The 23119-nt window shown below is 41.9% G+C and overlaps 1 protein-coding gene across 1 annotated transcript in view; it reads right to left on the bottom strand.

Annotated features, from left to right (window-relative positions):
• The window catches only part of PLD5 (phospholipase D family member 5), a 352020-nt gene that overhangs the window by 216906 nt on the left and 111995 nt on the right, over positions 1-23119 (bottom strand). Inside the window, exons 7-8 of the mRNA XM_032591872.1 lie at positions 21136-21223; positions 20704-20859 (exon numbers count right to left, since the gene is read on the bottom strand). Of these exons, the coding sequence (XP_032447763.1) occupies positions 20704-20859; positions 21136-21223 (244 nt within the window). The remainder of the gene's footprint in view (positions 1-20703; positions 20860-21135; positions 21224-23119) is intronic.

Raw genomic sequence — 23119 nt, 5'->3', positions numbered from 1 at the left:
TCTGCTTTAAACGTCTGGTAGAACTCCCCTGGGAAGCCATCTGGTCCTGGACTCTTATTTGTTGAGAGATTTTTGATGACTGATTCAATTTCTTCGCTGGTTATGGGTCTGTTCAAGCTTTCTATTTCCTCCTGATTGAGTTTTGGAAGTGTGTGGGTGCTTAGGAATTTGTCCATTTCTTCCAGTTGTCCAGTTTGTTGGCATATAACTTTTCATAGTATTCCCTGATAATTGCTTGTATTTCTGAGGGATTGGTTGTAATAATTCCATTTTCATTCATGATTTTATCTATTTGGGTCATCTCCCTTTTCTTTTTGAGAAGCCTGGCTAGAGGTTTATCAATTTTGTTTATTTTTTCAAAAAATCAACTCTTGGTTTCATTGATCTGCTCTACAGGTTTTTAGATTCTATATTGTTTATTTCTGCTCTGATCTTTACTATTTCTCTTCTTCTGCTGGGTTTGGGTGTCTTTGCTGCTCTGCTTCTATTTCCTTTAGGTGTGCTGTTTGATTTTGTATTTGGTATTTTTCTTGTTTCTTGAGATAGGCCTGGATTGCAATGTATTTTCCTCTCAGGACTGCCTTCACTGCATCCCAAAGCGTTTGGATTGCTGTATTTTCATTTTCGTTTGTTTCCATATATTTTTAAATTTTTTCTCTAAATGCCTGGTTGACCCATTCATTCTTTAGTAGGGTGTTCTTTAACCTCCATGCTTTTGGAGGTTTTCCAGACTTTTTCCTGTGGTTGATTTCAAGCTTCATTACATTTTGGTCCGAAAGTATGCATGGTATGATTTCAATTCTTGTATACTTATGAAGGGCTGTTTTGTGATCCAGTATGTGACCTATCTTGGAGAATGTTCCATATGCACTCGAGAAGAAAGTATATTCTGTTGCTTTGGGATGCAGAGTTCTAAATATATCTGTCAAGTCCATCTGATCCAATGTATCATTCAGGGCCCTTGTTTCTTTATTGACCATGTGTCTAGATGATCTATCCATTGTTGTAAGTGGGGTGTTAAAGTCCCCTGCAATTATCACGTTCTTATCAATAAGGTTGCTTATGTTTGTGATTAATTGTTTTATATATTTGGGGGCTTCCGTATTCGGTGCATAGACATTTATAATTGTTAGTTCTTCTTGATGGATAGACCCTGTAATTATTATATAATGCCCTTCTTTATCTCTTGTTACAGCCTTTAATTTAAAGTCTAGTTTGTCTGATATAAGCATGGCTACTCCAGCTCTCTTTTGACTTCCAGTAGCATGATAAATAGTTCTCCATCCCCTCACTTTCAATATGAAAGTGTCCTCAGGTCTATAATGAGTCTCTTGTAGACAGCAAATAGATGGGTCTGGTTTTTTTATCCATTCTAATACCCTATGTCTTTTGGTTGGCGCATTTAGTCCATTTACATTCAGTGTTATTATAGAAAGATATGGGTTTAGAGTCATTGTGATGTCTGTAGGTGTCTTCCTTGTAGCAATGTCTCTGGTACTTTGTCTCACAGGATCCCCCTTAGGATCTCTTGTAGCGCTGGTTTAGTGGTGATGAATTCCTTCAGTTTTTGTTTGTTTGGGAACAACTTTATCTCTCCTTCTATTCTAAATGAAAGATTTGCTGGATAGAGGATTCTTGGCTGCATATTTTTTCTGTTCATCACATTGAAGATTTCCTGCCATTCCTTTCTGCCCTGCCAAGTTTCAGTAGAGAGATCCGTCACTAGTCTTATAGGTCTCCCTTTATATGTTAGAACACCTTTATCCCTAGCTGCTTTCAGAATTTTCTCTTTATCCTTGTATTTTGCCAGTTTCACTATGATATGTCGTGCAGAAGATCGATTCAAGTTACGTCTGAAGGGAGTTCTCTGTGCCTCTTGGAGTTCAATGCCTTTTTCCTTCCCCAGATCCAGGAAGTTCTCAGCTATTATTTCTTCAAGTATACCTTCAGCACCTCTCCCTCTCTCTTCCTCCCCTGGAATACCAATTATGCGTAGATTATTTCTCTTTAGTGCATCACTTAGTTCTCTAATTTTCCCCTCATACTCCTGGATTTTTTTTCTCCTTCTTTTTCTCAGCTTCTTCTTTTTCCATAATTTTATCTTCTAGTTCACCTATTCTCTCCTCTGCCTCTTCAATCCAAGCTGTGGTCATCTCCATTTTATTTTGCAGCTCATTAATAGCATTTTTTAGCTCCTCCTGGCTGTTCCTTAGTCCCTTGATCTCTGTAGGAAGAGATTCTCTGCTGTCCTTTATACTGTTTTCCAGCCCAGCGATTAATTTTATGACTATTATTCTAAATTCACTTTCTGTTACATTTTTTAAATCGTTTTTGATCAGTTCATTAGCTGTCGTTATTTCCTGGAGGTTTTTTTGAGGGGAATTCTTCCATTTCGTCATTTTGGATAGTCCCTGGAGTGGTGCGGGACTGTGGAGCACTTCCCCTGTGCTGTTTTGAATAACTTGCCTTGGTGGGCGGGGCCCCAGTCAGACCTGATGTCTGCCCCCAGCCCACCGCTGGGTCTGCAGTCGACTGGTGTGCACCTTCTCTTCCCCTCTCCTAGGGGCGGGATTCACTGTGGGGTGGCGTGGCCCATCTGGGCTACTTGCACACTGCCAGGCTTGTGGTGCTGGGGATCTGGCGTATTAGTTGGGGTGGATTGGCAAGGTGCACAGGGGCGGGAGGGGCAGGCTCAGCTTGCTTTTCCTTTGGAGATCCGCTTCGGGAGGGGCCATGGGGCACCAGGAGGGAGTCAGACCCGCCAGAGGGATGGATCCGCAGAAGCACAGCGTTGGGTGTTTGCGTGGTGCAAGCAAGTTCCGTGAGGGGAACTGGTTCCCTTTGGGATTTTGGCTGGGGGATGGGCGAGGGAGATGGCGCTGGCGAGCGCCTTTGTTCCCCGCCAAGCTGAGCTCTGTCGTCCGGGGCTCAACAACTCTCCCTCCCGTTGTCCTCCAGCCCTCCCGCTCTCTGAGCAGATCTGTTAGCTTATAACCTTCCGGATGTTAAGTCCCGCTTGCTGTCCGAACACACTCCATCCGGCCCCTCCGCTTTTGCAAGCCAGACTCGGGGGGGGTCTCTGCTTTGACGGCGGGCTGCCCCTCTGCCCCGGCTCCCTCCCGCCAGTCCGTGTAGTGCGCACCACCTCTCTGCCTTTCCTACCCTCTTCGTGGGCCTCTCGTCTACGATTGGCTCCAGAGAATCCATTCTGCTAGTCTTCTGGCGATTTTCTGGGTTATTTAGGCAGGTGTAGGTGGAATCTAAGCGATCCGCAGGACGTGGTGAGCCCAGCATCATCCTATGCCGCCATCTTCCCTTGAATTTTTCTTTTAAGGCAAAAATTCACCCTCAGCAGGGGTTCTAAACCAAAATCATTCTTGTGTGGCTGGGACATAAGTCAGCAGCAGCAATTGTACCAGGATGCTGTCAAGTAGTAGACTCCATTGCAGGCCAAGCTTCAGCCTGATCCCACGTTCCCTAAACACACATGTTGTGAGCAGACAAGTCCATATTTTTGTCACCTGTCTCACTCTTTATTCTATAAGTGTGGATAGACATACAGGACTCCTGGCTCTTGGATATCTTCCCAGAGAAACCAATGAGATTCTTTCACTTCTCTTCCAGCATACTTAATGAATCAAATACTCCTGAATTTAGTGGCTTACAGTAATAGTGTCTTTAAAAACATCTATCATACCTGTTCCCTAGCCTCCCCCTTAACACAAACAATAACGACTGGCTCTCCATGGGTGCAAAAAGTTTCCTGTTTTTCAATTCATGCAAATAAATGTAATCAGAAAATTTAGCTTCTGTGCACCAAAGACAGGCAGGTGGATAGCATCTTAGTATCAAGTCAAGAGTAATCTGCAAATGTCACATAAGGAAAATCCCTTAAATCTGTGCTCCAGGTATAATGGAGTTAGTGATGAAAGAGACTGTGAGATTTGCAACTTTAGTCCTCCCTTTCAAAGGGAGGAAATCAAGACCGAGAGAGGTCTTATAGCTTTTCAAGGTAGCAAGGCCAGCCAGTGGCACACCTGGAGCTGGTTTGAACTCAGGTTTCCAGAACCCTTATCCAGGGTCTTTATTCACCAAACAGATCCATAATCTTTTATGTGAAACACCTAGAGCTCTATGTGTTTACAGTGTATTTACAGTAAACAAAACACCCTCAGTAAAGGGTAAGGTCTTGTGTTCAAACCCATTCATACCTTTTCAGTGAACATATGAATATTCACACTGAGGAGGACGAGACCCTAAGTAGCTAATTGTTAGTTTGGTAAGATTTTGGCATGATTAAGGAAACTATTAAGGAAAATTTTGTTCAGAGTTTTTTAACTTCCAGAAATTGCAGATCAAAGATTGTGGTCATATACAACTATGCTTCCCTTGCAAGAAAGAAAGGAAAAAATACTCAAGCATATAAAAGCAGCACACCCATTATAGCACAGGGTTAAGGGAAATTCAAACGTCTAAAGGCCTAAGTAAAAGGTAGATTGCTGCATCCCACTCCCACAGTTTCTGATTCAGGAGAGCTGAGGGGAGGCTAGAGAATTTTCACGTCTAACCAGTTTCTGAAGATTTATTTTGTTCCTCAGGCCTTTTCTGGGTGATGCTGATGCTTCTGGTTCCTGATACCACACTTTGAGAACCACTGGTTAAGAGCATGAGCCTTACACTGACAGACCTGTGTTCTAATTAGCTGTTGTATTTTCAGGAAAATTATATAATTCCTGCTGAGAAATCCACTGAGAATCTTCTTGAGGATTCCCTATCATGTGACAAGTTACTTTTTCCTTGTTGCTTTCAGGATTCCTTCTAGTCTGTGGCTTTTGACAGTTTGAGTATAATGCATCTTGGTGTGACGCTCGGACTTTATCCTACTTGGAGTTCACTGAGCATCTTTTATTAGTGTGGCTGTGTCTTCCTTCGGATTTAGGTCATTTTCAGCCATTACTTCTTCAAATAATCTCCCGGTGCCTTTCTTTCTCTCTTTGCCTTTTCAGAATCCCATAATGCACATATTGGTACATTTGCTGATATTCCACATTTCGCTTAGGTTCTGTTCACTCTTCTTCATTCTTTTTTTCTTTTTGCTCCTCAGACTCAATAATTTTAAATGACCTGTATTCAATTCCATTGGTTCTTTTCTTCTACCTTTTCAAGTCTATTGTTAAACCCCTCTAGGGACTTTTTCAAGTTAGTTATTGTATCTTGCAACTCCAGGATATTTGGTTCCTTTATAATTTCTATCTCTTTGTCAATATTCTCATTTTGTTCACATATCATTATCCTCATTTCCTTGAGCTCTTTGAGCATATTGAAGAAAGTTGTTTTAAAGTCTTTGTCTAGTAAGTCTAATGCATGTGTTTATTCAGGGATGGTTTCTGAAGATTTATTTTGATCCTCTGAATGGACCGTGTTGTTCTGTTTCTTTGTATGCTTTGTGATTTTTTTTTTTAATAGAGCATTTAAAAACCGTGCCACCTCTCTTAGTCTTTGCAGACTGGATCCAGCCATGAGAAGAAGACACTCACTAGTCACTCCAGTGTGAGGACTTAACATTTCCTTTTCTTGGCCTTTCTTTTCAGGCCTTTTCTCGACATGCCTCTTCCTTGGGCCTGTGTGTATGCTTTTTTTTCCCTCCTCCTCTCCTTGCCCCAAACCCCTGTCTACATGGCTGGTTTTAAATGTCTCAATTTCCCTAGGAGTTGCACTCTTGTTTCCTCTTGGGGACTTAGCTGTTCTACTGTATTCTTCAGTAAATGATTTCTTGCTGCAGGCATCTGTGGGTCTACAGTCTCTTTGTGGCTTTCATGAATCATACCTGCCCCCTGTGGCATCCTCTAGCCTGAGACTTAAGTTGTACTGTTTTTGGCTGTCTGAGCTTCTAGTTAGACAACACAGAAATCTATCCCTCAGGCAGCCCTCAGACAGGTTAGAACACTACAAATTCAGTCCACTCTGCTCTCTGGTTTGTGGAAGGAAACTGGAAACTGAGCCACTGCTTCCCCCATACTACCCTATGCCATGCCAAGGAGAGGTTGGGACAAGGGTGAATTAAATACACTGCAAAAATGCCCTGCTGTTTTGAATGTGTATTATTCTTGACTGGGCATTCACTTGATTGCTGTAGATCTCTGACTGATTTTTAGAGCTCCTCTAAAATTATTTTAGCTACTCTCTACTTGTTTATTTAATGTTTCCATGGGAGTTTCCTGTGGAAACCAGAGGTCCTGGAGTTTCCTAATCTTTCATCTTGCTGATGTCTTCATTGAGGCCTTAAGCCTCAGTTCCCTATAGTACTCACTTCACAGGGTTTCTGAGATCACTTTTAAGAGAAGTTTCCATCTAATCACTTATCTAAAAGGTCTAGTAAAGTTTTTCTGGTGGGAACGTGAGAAAGGTGCACATAGACATAAATCTTATCCTTTTTTTCTTAATGCTTTTTTTTTTTTAATTTTTGAGAGAGACAGAGACAGAATGTGAGTGGGTTAGGGGCAGAGAGAGAGGGAGACACAGAATCCGAAGCAGGCTCCAGGCTCTGAGCTGTCGGCACAGAGTCCGACGTAGGGCTCAAACTCATGAGCTGTGAGATCATGACCTGATCCGAAGTCAGCCGCTCAACTGACTCAGCCACTCAGGTGCCCCTAAATCTTATTCTTAATATAGGTACGGTCAGGTTTAATTTTACCACACTGAGGCAAGATAAAACAGCAAAGGAGTAAAGTACCTTTTTCTCTTGAAACTATATCTCCTACTCTCAAATAACACATTCTTGGTTTGGTTCTCTCATTTCCCACATTTTGGCCAAATACTGGTATTAGTTCTTCTATCCTTTTCAATATGTGATTCATCTTCCATTACATTTTTCCTTTATGCCATTTTGATGAACATACACAATGACTGTTTTGTAAACAGTGTTAGCTATCTTTCTTGAGAACACATTTCATTGGTCTTCTGGGAAAACACTGCTAAGCCTGTGAGTTCCAAAGCTGTCTTTGAAGACCACACTGGGATAATATAACCTGGGAGGCAGGAAATGACAGTGACGGCCATCACTTAGAGAAATTACCTGAGCCAGGTGTCACAAGCATATTTCATAGAATTAGTGATCTCCTGGTGTTCAAGAAGAAACCAGAAAGAAAACCAGGAACATTGGCCTTTTGGCTTAGGCTACTGAAATTGGATGCCTTCCAAAAATTAACCACCCTCAAAGAGATACAAGTCAGATGACCCTGCATTAATCTCCCATGGTTGGGAATAAACAGGTAGTTCTGGTCAGCATATATCCTCAAGCTACCTGGAAGCTCAAAGATCAATGTCTTATGTAAGAATGAAGTCAGGAAAAAGGAGAGCTCATTAGTCCTCAGAAGTGTCTCTGATCTGAAGTTGTGTGAACTGCTTATCCACCACAGGAGCTAACTTGACAAAGAATTCTCTAGTTCCCTTGGAAAACTCCTTCGCTCCCAACCAGGGCTTGCCTGGTTCTTCTTCTGTTTCCACTGCAGATCAACTCCTGTCCTATTCCTCATATTTTCCCTCCAAAAAATATGCAATTTCCTATTTGAAATTCTAATCACATAATAGCTCTGCTTTGCTGAAAATACATCCAGATCACCTTGATTGGAGTTTCGGATGTTTAGTCTGAACTATTCAGTTATGTATATACAGATAGATCCCTTGCCTCTCACCCACAGATGGCTCCTAGTTTTGATTGTTTTACTAATTAATCTCTGATCACAAACTTTTTTTCTAAGTTTTGAGAGTGACCCTGTAAGACTCTATTGCATGCCAACAAATACAAAATCATTTTTATTTTTAATAATTTAAAAAGTCAAAACATTGACATTTCTCTGCAGAAATGCTTCATAATTTCCATAAGTTATAGAGTTGTATGTAATCCAAAACATAGATAGATAGATGTATATATCCTCTCTAATTCCCTTATGTGTAATATATATTTATGTGTGTGCGTGTGTATTTTTCTTATCTGTTATGCATGATTTGGTCAAGCATTTACTACTTGAGGATTTACATATTCTAACATGCAGCTAGCTTTGCCACAATGCTATGGATGACTGAAAACCACAGGGGCAGTGATTTCCCCTGCTCACAATCAGATTTTCAGCAGCTAGAGTTGGGATTCTCTGAAGCCATGGTTTTCTTACAGAGTAAACAAAAGACTATGAGGCAGGCACCAAAACTTAACTAATTAGTGGAAATCAGATGACTCAAATAAAACCCATATCAGAAAGGATGGCACATGAAATTTCTTCTGGAAATAGATGAAATGTAAATCAACAAATAATATTGGAAAATACAGTTGCCTAATTAATTATAAATTTCTTGGTAGGTGTATTAAGTGAGTCAGCAGGCACTTACTGGGTATCTACAATGTGTCCAGAACTACGCTAGATGTTGGGGAAATACAGATGAAAAACCCAGTTCTACCCTTCAGGCTTACTCACTCGTCTGGCATGTGGAGGGTCTTCAACACTCTTCCTTGTGCTGTAATTCAGTACTTCTGTTATTGAGATAAGACAGCGCTAATGGCACCGGGGCACTCAGATCCTCAACTCCACCTCCGCTGACATTTTATTGTGTGTATCATTTAACTTTTTGATTCTCTCTGCTGATGTCATGTAAAATTACTCTGGCATAAAGTGGAGGCTTTGGAATCAGAGAGACCTGCTTTAAGATTCTATTTGTCCCGGGAAAATTGCTTACATGAGTGAGCCTCAGTTTCTCTTCATAAACAGAACTTCAGCACATGCCTGACGGGGTTGAAGTTAGAAGTACAACCACCATAAGAGCTTGGGTTCTGGAGTCACCCAGGCCTAGGCTTGCATCCTATTACAGTAACTTGCCACCAAGGTTATCCTGGTGAGCTCAACTCCTCTCTGCCTAATTCCCTTATGTGTAAAAGGGAGGATATATCATATCCATAGGATTGATGTAAGCAGTCAATGATAGCATACTGGATGGGAAGTGCTTACTAACAGTGTCTACAACATAGTGACCACACAGTAAATGCCAGTTATTATTATTTGATCATTAAATGGCTTACTGTAGTTTAAGCACTTAGCATACTTAAAATCAGTGCCTATTTGGGGGGCATCAAATTCCACAGATGCCATTTCGTTTTTAAGATAGTTTATAACAGAAATGTTTGGCAATGGGGCTGGCTACCTCAGGACACAGTGCTGCTCTATCACTGGAGATGACCAGATGGGCATTTGTGGATTTCGGTCAAGGCTGGAGAGAAGGATCCTGTGTATTGTGAAGACCTCCAGTGAGATGAGTTTTCAGCTTCTTCTCGACTTTAGTTTTTCTCATTCTATGACTTGTATTTATCTCTGGTTAGAAAGGCTACCATTATGAACAGTAAGGTAAGATACAAACTTTAAACAATTTTTATAAAGAGCCTATAAATTGGGAAATAGTCAAAAGTTTTTCCAGTACTTTTTCTCCAGGGAAAATAGAAGTCCATCCTCTTTCCTACTTCTCATCTTCTAACAATTATAAAGAAAAGTGCAAATCAAAGTCAGCTATTTCATCTCAAAATGAACTGTGATTTTCTTTAAAAATTTTTATGTCCTGTTCATTTTTCAATCTCATGAAGCAAGAACCGTATCCCCCTCTGTTGGCTCTGCTTCTGGTGATAATATTGTGAACTAGGTCAGAAGTTAGTTTAACAAAAAGAAAGGGGGGGGGTCCATCTCAAGGAATCTCATTACAAAAACAAAACAAAACACAAAACTTTGGCCATGTTCTGTATTCAAAATAAACTCTTCTCTATTCTGGGGCAATCATGAGATGTTTCTGAGAAAAGTGCTATCATAAATACTAGCCAAGGAAATGTACCATGGAGAGAATAAGGGTCAAGAGCCTGACCACCCGACCATTATGACAATGACAAATCACTTTATGCTTGTTTCTCAATGCCTCTGAATAATATTGTTAATGGGAATGAGGTCCTGAGTACCTGGTCAAGAAAACATCAACAAGTTCACTTTTGCTGACACTTTTATCTGCAGCTTGAAAGGGGGGGTTTGAAATGGGGATGTTGGAATACTCTTGAAAAATGGCTTGTCTAGAAGAAGCAAAACATAAAAGGGAATACCGGTTGCATTATCTAGGACAAAAGGATGTGCCTTGGGACTCTGAAGGAAAGTGAGAGCAAAGGAAGGGTGGCACCCAGACAGGCTTCGGTTTGAATGCACTCTTGTGCCCAAATGAGAAAGAGGTCAGGGAGGTGATCCACAGAATAGGAGCGTGTTCTTTTACAACACGGGGACCTTAACTCCCACGGTGTTTCTTTTGTGCAGAAGAGGTTGGCTTTGTTGTTTTTCCAGACTCCCTGGCTGTCACACCTGCCAAATACCGCCAGTGGGCACTCCACACTATTGGGCCAGTTCCCAAACAAGTATGCTGAAAGGCAGAAAAAAAGAGCTTCGTGACCAGATGGCCTTTATGCTTTGCTAGCCAAGTTGTTCATGTTTGCATTTTAGTTTACCTGGAACTATTTCTATGCAGTGGCAAACCCCAAAGTGGGACCGTGGGATGTGTGCCATAAGATGCACTGGTAAAGAAAAAGCTTTGTCTGTTTGCTTTTTGACAGTGAGAATGTTTCTTTCTTTTTTTAAGTTTATTTATTTTGAGAGAGAGCACGAGCAGGGGAGGGGCAGAAAGAGAGGGAGAGAGAGAATCCCAAGCAGGCTCTGCGTTGTCAGCACACAGCCTGTCATGGGGCTTGATCCCACAAACCCTGAGATCATGACCTTGAGCTGAGCTAAGGAGTGGGATGCTCAATGGATTGAGCCACCCAGGTGCCCCGAGAATGTTGCTTTTAATTAGAAAATGAAGAAAACAGATGTCAAGAAGATCAAAAGGAAGGAGAGGATAAAGAAAAGTACTGATTTTCAGCACAGAGTTAGGAGAGATTAAAAAGCGAAATCAGAGCTGGTCTTGGGACATCCTTGCAAGCGAGAATGGAAATGAGTGAGTGGATCCTGCTGAGCCACATCCCCTGGGCAGCTCTGACGGGTGTGGGCTCTGTACCAAGGAGAGATCCAGAGAACACCCCCTGGAATACACAAGTGTCCAGCAATAACTTGGAGTCACCAGGGTTTTTAATATCATGTACTAGTCAAAATTAGAAGAAAACTAACCTTGGGAAAATACTGAATGCTCACTTTTCATTTCACCTGAGGGAAAAATCCTACACCCTTAATATAACATCATTTTTAACATCCCTCCTCCCCAGTAAAAAGAGCATAACCCCAGCATGAAAGTAGTCTTTCTGAAAAAAAGTCAGCTGACACTCAGACTGATTACGTGTAGTGTTTATATATAATTACTATAAACATACACTGATATGAATAAATACATGTAAGTATGTATATATATACATGTATATACGTATGTGTATATGTATATATAAATACACATATATATATAAACATACATGTGTGGGGGCGCCTGGGTGGCGCAGTCGGTTAAGCTTCCGACTTCAGCCAGGTCACGATCTCGCGGTCCGTGAGTTCGAGCCCCGCGTCAGGCTCTGGGCTGATGGCTCAGAGCCTGGAGCCTGTTTCCAATTCTGTGTCTCCCTCTCTCTCTGCCCCTCCCCCATTCATGCTCTGTCTCTCTCAGTCCCAAAAATAAATAAACGTTGAAAAAAAAAATTAAAAAAAAAAACATACATGTGTGCACATATTTATATGTATGGATATGTTTAAATTTAAGTACAAAAAATTAAACATACCATTTATTTATGGTATTACATTGCAGGTGGTAATTTTTACTTGAAGTGGGTCAGTGGGGGTTCACGTTGAATAGCGCAACATGAAATAAAGCTCTACTCTACCTGTGGACAATTTTCCATGAACATTTTAAATACACACACACAGACCTACGGATGAAAATGGAAGCATTATGCTTCACTAACATGAGGAAAGTAGTGGAGGGTGGACAGGGGAATGGAGGTACTGATGAGAACACCTGACTTTCATCAGCCCCTCACAATGACCTCGGAGAAGGATGCCACAGACGGATGTACCTGAACCTGAACCACAGACGGATAAACCAAGCTGGGAAGAGAAAACTGAGAAGTCTTGCAGAGAGAAAGCTTTCAAGGTCTGACCCCGGGAGGCAGGACAATATCAAAAGGCAGAAGCCAAAGGATCAGAAAACAAAAATAAACCTATCTGGCACCAACCTATAGTCACTTAGATCTTTTTAAGGCAGGCCACTTGGGAAGGAGTTCTTGTCCCTGGTAGCCTGTTAAAATCACCAGAGGAGCTTAAAATAAAATACTGGGGATTTCGCTGGTTTGGGGTGGGACCTGGGTGGCAGTATCTTTTTTTTTTTTTTTTTTTTTTTTAGTTCTCCAGATGATTCTAGTACATAGCTATGTTGAAAACCAGTTAAAAGGCTGCAGGAAAAGTTCCCTCTCATCAGAGATTCTCAAACTCATTTCTAGGAGCACCTCATTCATTGCACTTCACGGACACAATTTTTTTTTTTTTTTAACAAATTGAAGGTTTGGGGCAACTGTGCATCAAGTAAGTCTGCTGGAGCCACTTTTCCAAGAGCATTTGCTCAGTTCGTGTCTGTGTGTCACAATGTGGTAATTCTCACAGTGTTTCAAACTTTTTCATTATTATATTTACTATTTGTATTTATTATATGTATTATTATTATATTTATTATATTGTTTATAATATATTATTATATTTATTTATTATTATTTCATTATTATATTTATTATTTATATTTATTATTATATATTATTATATTTATTATTTATTATTATATTTATTATTATTTCATTATTATATTTATTATTATATTTTATATTTATTATTTATTATATTTATTTATTATAATATTTATATTTATTATAGATTATTTATTATATATTATTTATTATATATATTATAATCACTGTGATCAGTGATTATAGCTCACTAAGAAATCAGATGATGATTAGCATTTTCTATCTATATATATATATGCACACACACATACACATATATGTGGGGTTTTTTTGACAGAGAGAATACAAGCAGGAGGGAGGGGTGGGGTAGAAGGGTGGGGGGAAGAGAAAGAGAGAGAGAATCTGTTTTTTTTTTTTAAGTTTATTTATTTATTTTGAGAAAGACAGTGCATGCAAGCAGGGGAGACGCAAAGAAAGAGGGAGAAAGAGAATCCCAAGCAGGAGCCACACTGTCAGTGCAGAGACCAACATGGGGCTTGATCTCAAGAACCATGAGAACGTGACCTGAGCCAAAATCGAGAGTTGGCTGCTTAACCAACTGAGCCACCCAGGATCCCCAGAGAGAAAGAATCTTAAGTAGGCTCAACATGGAGCCCAACTCAGGGGTCAATCCCACAACCCTGGGATTGAAATGACCTGAGCCGAAATCAAGAGTCAGACACTCAGCCGACTTAGCTACCCAGGTGCCCCTGCAATATATTTTTTAATTAAGATATGTACATTGTTTCTGTAGACATAATGCTATTGCACACTTAATAAAATACAGTACAGTATAAACAGAACTTTTATATGCACTGAGAAATGAAAAAATTCATTAGACTTACTTTATATTATAATATTTGCTTTTATTATAGGGGTCTGAAACCCAACCTGCAAGATCTCCGAGCTGTGCCTGTATTTGCAAAGTACTTCGAGTTGGCTAAAATACTCCAAAATCACGTATTTAGGGGTTGTTTTCACTACGAAATATCGCTGTGGTTATAAGACAGCAAGACATTCTGCTCACCAAAATATCAACAGGATTGGCTGTGCAGTATAAAGTTATTAGAAGCACAGAACACAGACATTATCATGACAAACGTCGATGTCACAGAGATCCCACAAACCAGGCAGAAGACCCACAGAGCCCCTGGATTACTCCAGAAAGTGTCCACACTTATGCTGGGGAGACAGCTGGCTGCAGGCAGGTGGAATTTTCATACTTTGGAGCCACGGATTTGATTATGGGCAAGGCACTGCCACATGCTCGTGGCACAAATGATCTCATTTAATGGACCTTTGCTCACTCTGCTCTGGCCACATCGTCCTGTTACCAGTCCTCAAACATGCCAGGTGTGTTGCTACCCTCCCCTTCCACCTGAAACCCTCTTATTCCAGGTGCCTGCCTCCTGCATATCTCTTCCAAGGTGAGGGCTGCCTGAGTGCACTGCCAGCTGCCCCCCTCCCCTGCTTTCGGCCCCTACTGCCTTCACCTGTGGGTTCTCTCCTTTCTATCGCATTTAGTACTTTCTGCCATCTCTCTCTCTCCCTCTCTCTCTCTTTCTCTCCATAGATAGATAGATAGATAGATAGATATGTATGGATATATATATATAATCTATCATCTATTAATCTACCTATCATTTATCAATCATGTATCTATCACCTATGATCTATTTATCTATCAACTATCACCTAGCTCTCTATGCAGACAATCACTTGTCTGTCTTCCCTCTAGAATGTAAGCTCCAGTAGGGCAGCCCCCCACTTCCCTCTCTCTGTTGGTCTGTCTCTCTCTCTTCTCCACTGAACAGTGTGTAACCATCCCTGACATTTAGTAAGTATCAAAAGATCTGGTAACACTACGGTAAGATGATGATGATGATGGTGATTTTGATTAACAAAAATACCATCTGTGTTATAAAGAAATGCTTTATTCTTTGTTCAATAAAAAGAAAATAAAACAGATAATGGACGAAAGTGAAAAGGAGGAGAAGGAATAAAAACTTCAGCTGGCTCTTGAGGACAGTGGTATCATCACAGAATTAGGGGCTTTGTGCTCCCTGGAAAGATAAAGGCTACATGTGTTGCTTGCAAAACTGAAGCTGGGTGATTTATGTCTTGTCATTGCCGTTGACGTCCCTTTAATTTAAGTGTTCTTCGGTAGTTTCCAAGGGAGGCACCTGACAGTCACCTCGCTCAATTCATCCAGAGGAATGTGACATCCCAAGGCTAATGACATCCCTGGACTGGCTCAACAAAGCAAGAAGGGCGCTCACTGCCTGTAAGAGTTACTGTGCCTCCCTGATCCTCACCAAGAATTATTTGGATGATGAAGGAAACACAGATGGCTGGGTCCTGCTTGCTGACAATGCCTGCAGCCCTTCTCCAATTCCTCTCGGTGCATCCGGGCTACTGTCCTTATCCAGAATCTGCATATGAGCCTATAAACTCTAAAATCCTTCCTCAGCAGGAAAGAGCCCTAAAACATTTATTTTTGCTCCCATAACAGTAGGAAAAAAAATTACATTTTTATAAGGTTTCCATTCTTCCAGCACTGAAACATTTAAATGAACTCTGCACCTAGAATCAGAGCCTTTCCAGATGGTCAGAAGATGATTACGGTAGGCAAGGGGGAAGCTGAAAAGACAAAGAGAACTGGAAGGAAAAAGAAGTCAAGTTGACAAATGCAGTGTGCTTGAGGCGGGATGCTGTGAAATCACTGTATTTTCAAAAAGGGTTAAGTACATCCTTACAGAGTCAGATCTTTGCACTCAAGCATTAAAATCCTTATCTTCACCAGATGCATAAAATGGAAAATAAATCTGACAGAGAGAGAGAAAAGGCAACATGACCAATTACAGGTTCGTCTTCTGCCTTCTCCCCAGAGCAGCAGACACGTTTGCACAGGCCACCCTCACCACTGCTGTCAGGAGATCCCAGAACAAATACGAGATCTGGGAATAAATGTAGAAAGCGTCAGATCACGTAAGTAAAAAGTAAGATGGTTTCGTTACAATGACCCAAGGCAGTGCATTTCCATTATATCACTAATTTGCATGCTAAGCAAAAGTGGTTCAAATAACTCTTTGCTAAAAACCAAGTGAATTTGCGACTACATACTTAATGCTGATGTAACATTTATTCAACGTTTATTTATTTTTGGGACAGAGAGAGACAGAGCATGAACGGGGGAGGGGCAGAGAGAGAGGGAGACACAGAATCGGAAACAGGCTCCAGGCTCTGAGCCATCAGCCCAGAGCCCGACGCGGGGCTCGAACTCACGGACCGCGAGATCGTGACCTGGCTGAAGTCGGATGCTTAACCGACTGCGCCACCCAGGCGCCCCTGCTGATGTAACATTTATTAAGCATAAAGCCGGTAAACGTCCTACACATCTAAAAAATTCCTCCCCAATCCTCCATAAAACAAGCCCATACTCAAGTTTATTATTTTTCAAGCTCCTTCAGTGTTCTGAATTAACTGGCTCTGCACACCAACTTGCTCTAACCGGGAAGCAGGAATCCAAGTGATGGCTGGCTGGTGGGTTCACTCCATCCAGGAGAACAGTTCAGCCTGTGAGGTGTTTTGTTTTTTTCAATAAAGCATTTGAATCCTCTCATGCTGTCATACATGAACGCTGGTTCTCTGCAAACCACACCCCTTGCTGCAGCTCACACACTTCCTCACACTGGGACTCAAAGTCTCTTGTGTCCTGGAGTAAGCAGTGATACAGAGACCAACCCAAATGATACCCATAGCACCTGCACTTTGGGGAGATGCTCCCCGACCTAACAAGCCTGCGGCTCTCAGAACTTGCTGGCAACTCGACTGAAATATCCTTGAGAGACAATTATAAGCCAGCAAGTCTTATGTTATAGCCACACGGTATTTCTTTTTTTTTTTTTTTAATTTTTTTTTTTTCAACGTTTATTTATTTTTGGGACAGAGAGAGACAGAGCATGAACGGGGGAGGGGCAGAGAGAGAGGGAGACACAGAATCAGAAACAGGCTCCAGGCTCTGAGCAGTCAGCACAGAGCCCGACGCGGGGCTCGAACTCACGGACCGCGAGATCGTGACCTGGCTGAAGTCGGACGCTTAACCGACTGCGCCACCCAGGCGCCCCGCCACACGGTATTTCTGATCAGAAATCAAATTACCGATATCGTTCGTGCCTTGCTTTTAGAATGTGTTTCCTGGGAAGAACTTTTGCTGGTTTCTGGAAGCCAAAACTGTTAAGTATTTTCAAACTAAAGATAAGAGTGTGGTAGCTCAAAATTGTTGTTCCCTTGGGTGGAAACACGGGGTAATGTGAGTCCTAAGGGCTGAGGATAGATTCCCGGCTTGCCAGTTGCCTTGATTGTGTGTGGATAAGTTACTTGACTTAGCCTAATCAAAGCAGGAAAGATCTTGCTTATTTAAAGTTCCTGACATACAACAACATTAATTTAATGTTAGATCCTTCCCCATCTCATTTTCTGGCTTGGTAAAAAGCAACTAAAAAGTACCACCCATTCTCTGCTTGAAACTTTGCACTAATTTTTTTAATAATTTTATTTAATTAATTAATTTATTTTTGAGAGAGAGAGAGAGAGCATGAGCAAGGGAGAGGGGCGGAGGGGGAGAGAGGGAGACAGGGGGAGAGAGAGAGACAGAGAGAGAGAGAGAGAGAGAGAGAGAGAGAGAATCTCAAGCAGGCTCCATGCTCAGCCCATGGAGCCCAACGTGGGGCTCAATCCCACAGCCCTGGGATCATGGCCTGAACCGAAACCAAGAGTCAGACCGGGCCACCCAGGTGCCCCGAAATTTCTCACTATTAAAAAAAATTAGCATTTGCTTATATTCTCTTTAATCATTAGATCTCAATCTCTCTCCGTCTTTTCTACAAGCTTTAAAAAATATGACTGCCCATAGCTCATTTGCTTAATACTTTTTGGGTGAGTGAATCGAATACCTTTTAACAATATAAATTAGATTTCTTTAGTATCTCATTTCAAACTGGAAATGTAGTGAGCTGTATAATACCTCGTGTTAGCATTTGCACAACACAATGCTCTAACGGTTTCTCAGTTTGTTAGTAGTTTTTAACGGCGTTAACTCACAATAATAAAACCCGAGACAGGAAATTTCAAATATGCTGACTCCTTGAAAATGTTAACATCCAAGCTTCACGCTTCAATTTTAATAGGAGGCAAAAGGACCATCATCCTTAAAAGTGCAAAGCGATGAGTTTTCATATGCACTGTAATTGTAATAAGCTGGTACACAGTTCAGCACATGTGGAATGTTAACTTTCCTAATGTGAATTCCTCAATCCCAATATGTTCTTACTCCAAGCTCTGAAGAATGCTTTCCCTCATATTAAAAACTCTGTTAAGGGGGCGCCTGGGTGGCTCAGTCAGTTAAGCATCCGACTTTGGCTCAGGTCACGATCTCACAGTTTGTGAGTTTGAGCCCCGCATCGGGCTCTGTGCTGACAGCTCAGAGCTTGGAGCCTGCTTCAGATTCTGTGTCTCTCCCTCTCTCTGCCCCTCCCCTGCTCATGCTCTGTGCCTCTCTATCTCTTAATAATAAATAAACATTAAAAAAAAACTCTATTAAGGAATAAAGTTGTAACTGGGTTAGTCAATCATTAATATCTAACTCAAGAGGAAACCATTGGGAGTGCATGTTGTTTTGTACTAAAAACTGCCATTTTGGTTCCCCAGAGGACCACAGACTTCTCTAGATAACCAATATCAACTCTTCATGGGAAATAATTCTCAATAAGAGATGTTGGAAGTATCCTTCCCACTCAATAAGCAGTAAGGAATCAGTTTCTGCCTCTGAGGCTCCACTGGGTATTTGAAGTGTAACTAGAAAGCCAAAGACACAAACTTTCCGTAGGATAACCCATCAGATGACCAACTACTGCGGCTTAAGTGCCCATCACTGGCGGGACAGGATTTCTCCTTTAAAAAAACTTCCTGTCTTACTAGATTTCACTGTGGCACTTGAACGGCTTTCTTTTTTGTGCTTCTAAAATAAAACCTCTCCTGTTTCTTTCCTGCTCTCATTTCTTTCTAATTCTGTTCACTTGAATTTGTTTTCTGAAAACCTTTAAAATTTGGTGTTGACGTGGAGGTCAGTCATGAGGCCTCTTTTTACCTTCCACCCTGTCCCAGGGGGATTAAAACCCCTTCAACCATGGCTGACAGCCCACTGTTTACCAGGGCCCCAAGCTTTTTCCTGAGGCCCTTGTCCACTAGCGAGCACTAGCTTCTGGATGTCTTCACATAGATGACCGCAGACCCCACCATGTTCAAAACAGAACTGCATTCTGCCGCTTTGGGTACCAGAAACAATCCAAATTACAAACTTAAGAACATTTAGAAAATTCTTTCAGGTCCTAGGAAATCTCTCTCCTAAAAATCTTTCAAATGTATCCCCTTACTTTATACCTTCACTGACACTGCCTTAGAGGAAGGAGACCACATATATTGTCTATGTGATTCCTACCCGTCCCTAACCAAAATCCCCTGGGGAGTTTCTAGAATCCATTATAACCCATGCCAGAATCTTAGTGAGCACAGAGTTCAAGTAACTTCTCCAGGCAGTTCCTATATGCCTCCAAATGCATTAGGGGCTTGACATATGTTATCTCAATTAATCTTGACCAAAACCCAATGAGGTACACACTTTTAAGCCCATTTGTAAAAGGAAAAAGTTCAGCCTCAGGGACGCTAAATAGCTTGGATAAGATGAGACAACTCCCAAGTGACATAGCTGAGATTGATCCCAATGTTCATCTGAGCCCATATCCATGCTCTTCTGACTTCCCTGCCACTTACTCTCCATTCACTCATTCCGTGGTTCCCATTTGCCAGTTGCCTAAGTTGTAAGAGTTTTTTTTTTTTTTTTTTTAATGCAGGTTCCTAAGCCAAACCCACAGAAATTCTCACTGTATAAGGATTAGATTCAAACCCAGAAATGCACAATTGAACAAGCACCCAGGAGAATCTAAAACAGGCGTCTAAGGATTCTGCCTTAAGACCCGGTTAGCTCAGCACACATATTATTAACGCTATTTTTCCACAATATGCAAATAGAATCATGTCAGCGTTCACAATAAAATACCAGTTCCTACGTGTGGTGCATCTGACCTTCACGGGGGTCACAGCCTCTTTTGTCTCAGCCCCTGCCTCTCTCCCTCCTGTCTGTCTCTCTCTCTCTCTTTCTGCCTCGATCTCACACTCTCCTCCCCAGCCACATGGAACCAGTGCTTGCCCTCCAGTGACAAAGTCGTGCCTTCCTATACATCCAAGTCTCTGCACGTGCTGCGGCTGTATTTGGAAAGCCTGGACTTGCTGACATCAGTGACCTGCTCTGTCCTTCCTCCAGAGCCAGCTTCTCCCTCCCATCATTCCTTAGCACTGAACGTTTTTAGGCTCCAGTGCACTTGTTTCTTAACGTGTCTACCTCTCACCAGACTACTGGTGGCAGAAACTGAGAATTTCTCCCTGCATCTTCAGTAGTTGAAGTCCTTACCCCAACCAGGCCCTTATGAAATATTTGGCTGATGGAAAAAAAAAAATCAATCAATTGAATTCTGGCAGAGAATCCTAAAAGCTTACAGATTCTGTGGATACATGTTTTTCATACATGGTAATGAAATATGTACAACTCTCTCAATATTTTGGCATGCCATAGACTTGTACAATTGTTAGGGGAAGAAAGGAGTTTGGAGGTCATGTTAGATGATCTCCCCGTTTTACAGATGGAACAACAGAAGCCCAGAAGAACCGAGTGACTTTCCCAAGTTTACCCAGAGAAGTCAGTGGAGGCTAAAAACTTTCCTGTCCCTGATCTAGTCCCCCTTTTGCTATCCCATAATAATGTTTTTTTTCTTCTTTTTCTTCCATTTTTCTACTTTCACGGGAATTAACAATTATTTGAGTACCCTCTGTCTGAGGCACTGGGCCAGAGAATGCTAGGTCCCCATCTAGAATACTAGGTTCCTCGTCCCTTCCATCATCACCCTTGGGCGTCTGAGATCCTGTCAGCCGCCAGACACATTTGCATTCATCAGTGTTCCCCATCTCAACAAGCTCACAGTCTGGAAGAGAAGACACATAAATGTGTAACGATTAAGACATGGGGTATCTGGTGTTGGCATTACCAGCCGAACCAAATGGGTACTCTATGACATCCTTGGGACTAAGCATGGAATGAAAATTTAGCGATGATGTATACAAACGACAAATGTCCCCCTCCCTTCTTTACCAGATTTGTAATAGGGACCAAAATGTCAATCGGAAAAATAAGAATAAAGCACACACTGGAGACATCTCATCCCAACTCACCTGCCATAGAATTGCCAAACCTATAGTACCCTGTGAAGGGGGTCTTTTAATATATCCTTGCTGCCAAGACCGATTAAAATTGGGGTCACTAAGGCCATAATTATTAATGCCTGAACGCTGAAAATAGACACAGTAGACCCAAAGCAATATAATCAGCCTTCACCATCATACCTCCAAGGCTAGACTGATTTACACATAAGTTGAGAGTGTCTTAGTCCATTGACTCAAATTTCATTAATTCTCTATTTTGAACCAAACTCCAAACTCAATACACATTCATCCAAGAGTATTGAGAGAGATACACTGCATCTGGTGTTAATACTTTTGGACTCTAGGAAGCCCTGTATTCAAACTGGGAGAGGGGAGGGGAGTCTCCCTCTTAGCTATGGCTCCTAATCCTTTTTTTTTTTTTTTTTTTTTTAACACTAAAGTAAAGACAACTGAACTCACAAAAGCCTTTATAAAAAGTAGCTCGGGGGCACCAGGGTGGCTCAGTCCCTTACGTGTCTGACTCTTGATTTCAGGTCAGGTCATGATCTCACCGTCCTGGGATGGAGCCCCACATCGGGGTCTGAGCTGAGAGAGAAGCCTCCTCGGGATTCTCTTTCTACCTCTCCCTCTGCTCCTCCCTCCCTCCCTCTCCCTCTCTCTCTCTCAAAATAAATAAATAAACATTAAAAAAAAAGAAAAAGTAGCTCAGCTCAACACTACGGACTGAGTCAGACTAAGAAGTGCTTATAGTTCACTTATCTAAGGAGAATTTTCAGAGACTTCAAGATGCTCTCATTTTGTGAAATAAGCCTCCTTTGGGGACTGGGTAAATTACTGGAAAATGAGTACCTGCCATTCACCAGCAGGTAACAAGTACTATAAGAGCGGCCAACTCTGGGCATTGTGGCAGCAGCCAGTGTGGTAAATCACGGGGACCCAGGCAACCAGGGCAAAGCAGGCAAGGTGGCCTCAGGGAAACCCGAGAGGTGGACACAGAAGGCAGCTGTGCCCAGAAGAGGTAGCAACAGGTAGGTCGGCCAAAGCCTGGCCGCTATTAGGGCCCACGGAGACCTCTGGACCGACCACAACGTAGGACGCAAATTGGCAAAGGAGAGGTTATCCACACACGGAGGGCAGGGGACCTGAACCTCATGAGCATCAGAACTTTGTGTGGAACAAAGCAGAGCAACTCACTCAGGTTCACAGAAAGCCAGTCTCTACTTCGTGCAGAAACACAATCTCCTGACCTAAGGCTTCAGATAAATTTGGGGCTAAAAAATGCAGTGCAAGGTTTTATATCTTAAAGTCTTGCAGAATTCAGAAAGAGATTTTGGGAGGGGGGGTGGAGAGAAATCAATGGGGAAGCTTCGATAGTGGGCAGATGGTCACTGAAAAGTGCCGCTTCTCTGCGTGATGCATGTGGTGGGTCCCGTGGACACGTGCTGAGGCCTCAGGACCAGGGTGTCTAGGGGGAAGAGGACCAGGGTCTGGCAAGGGGGGAGTGTCTTGTGGGAAGGTTCAGAGAGAAGCCCGGAGCTGTGCACTGGGACCCAGCTTCAGGTGGGCAAGCTTCATGAGGGAGAGCAATGACTCAGAACCCACATGTCTTCCTGGGACTCATCTCTGGGGCACACAATAGTCAACTGGCATAAAATCTTAACCTAAGCTTTTCCCACATTGGGATCTGCACTGACAGCACGGAGCCTGCTTGGGATTCTCTCTCCCTCTCTCTCTGTTCCTCCCCCACTGTGCTCTCTCTCAAAATAAAGAAATAAACCTTAAAAAACAATAAGGAAGGAGTCAGATCTGAATTTGAACTCAGCTTGACTCTTACTACGTGGGTAGATTATGTAATAAGTTTGAACCTATCATTTCATCTGTAAAATAAGAACAATAATATCTGCTTTATTGTAAGAATCAGAGATATAACATTAGGTAACCTTCAGAGTAGCTGGTATATGACAGTCACATGAGAAGTGATAGTTGCCACAATAAAACCATGTAATATTTAAAAAGTGGTCA

Source organism: Lynx canadensis, chromosome F1 (assembly GCF_007474595.2).
Source record: "Lynx canadensis isolate LIC74 chromosome F1, mLynCan4.pri.v2, whole genome shotgun sequence".
Taxonomy (NCBI): domain Eukaryota; kingdom Metazoa; phylum Chordata; class Mammalia; order Carnivora; family Felidae; genus Lynx; species Lynx canadensis.
This window is presented reverse-complemented; position numbering and strand designations above follow the sequence as displayed.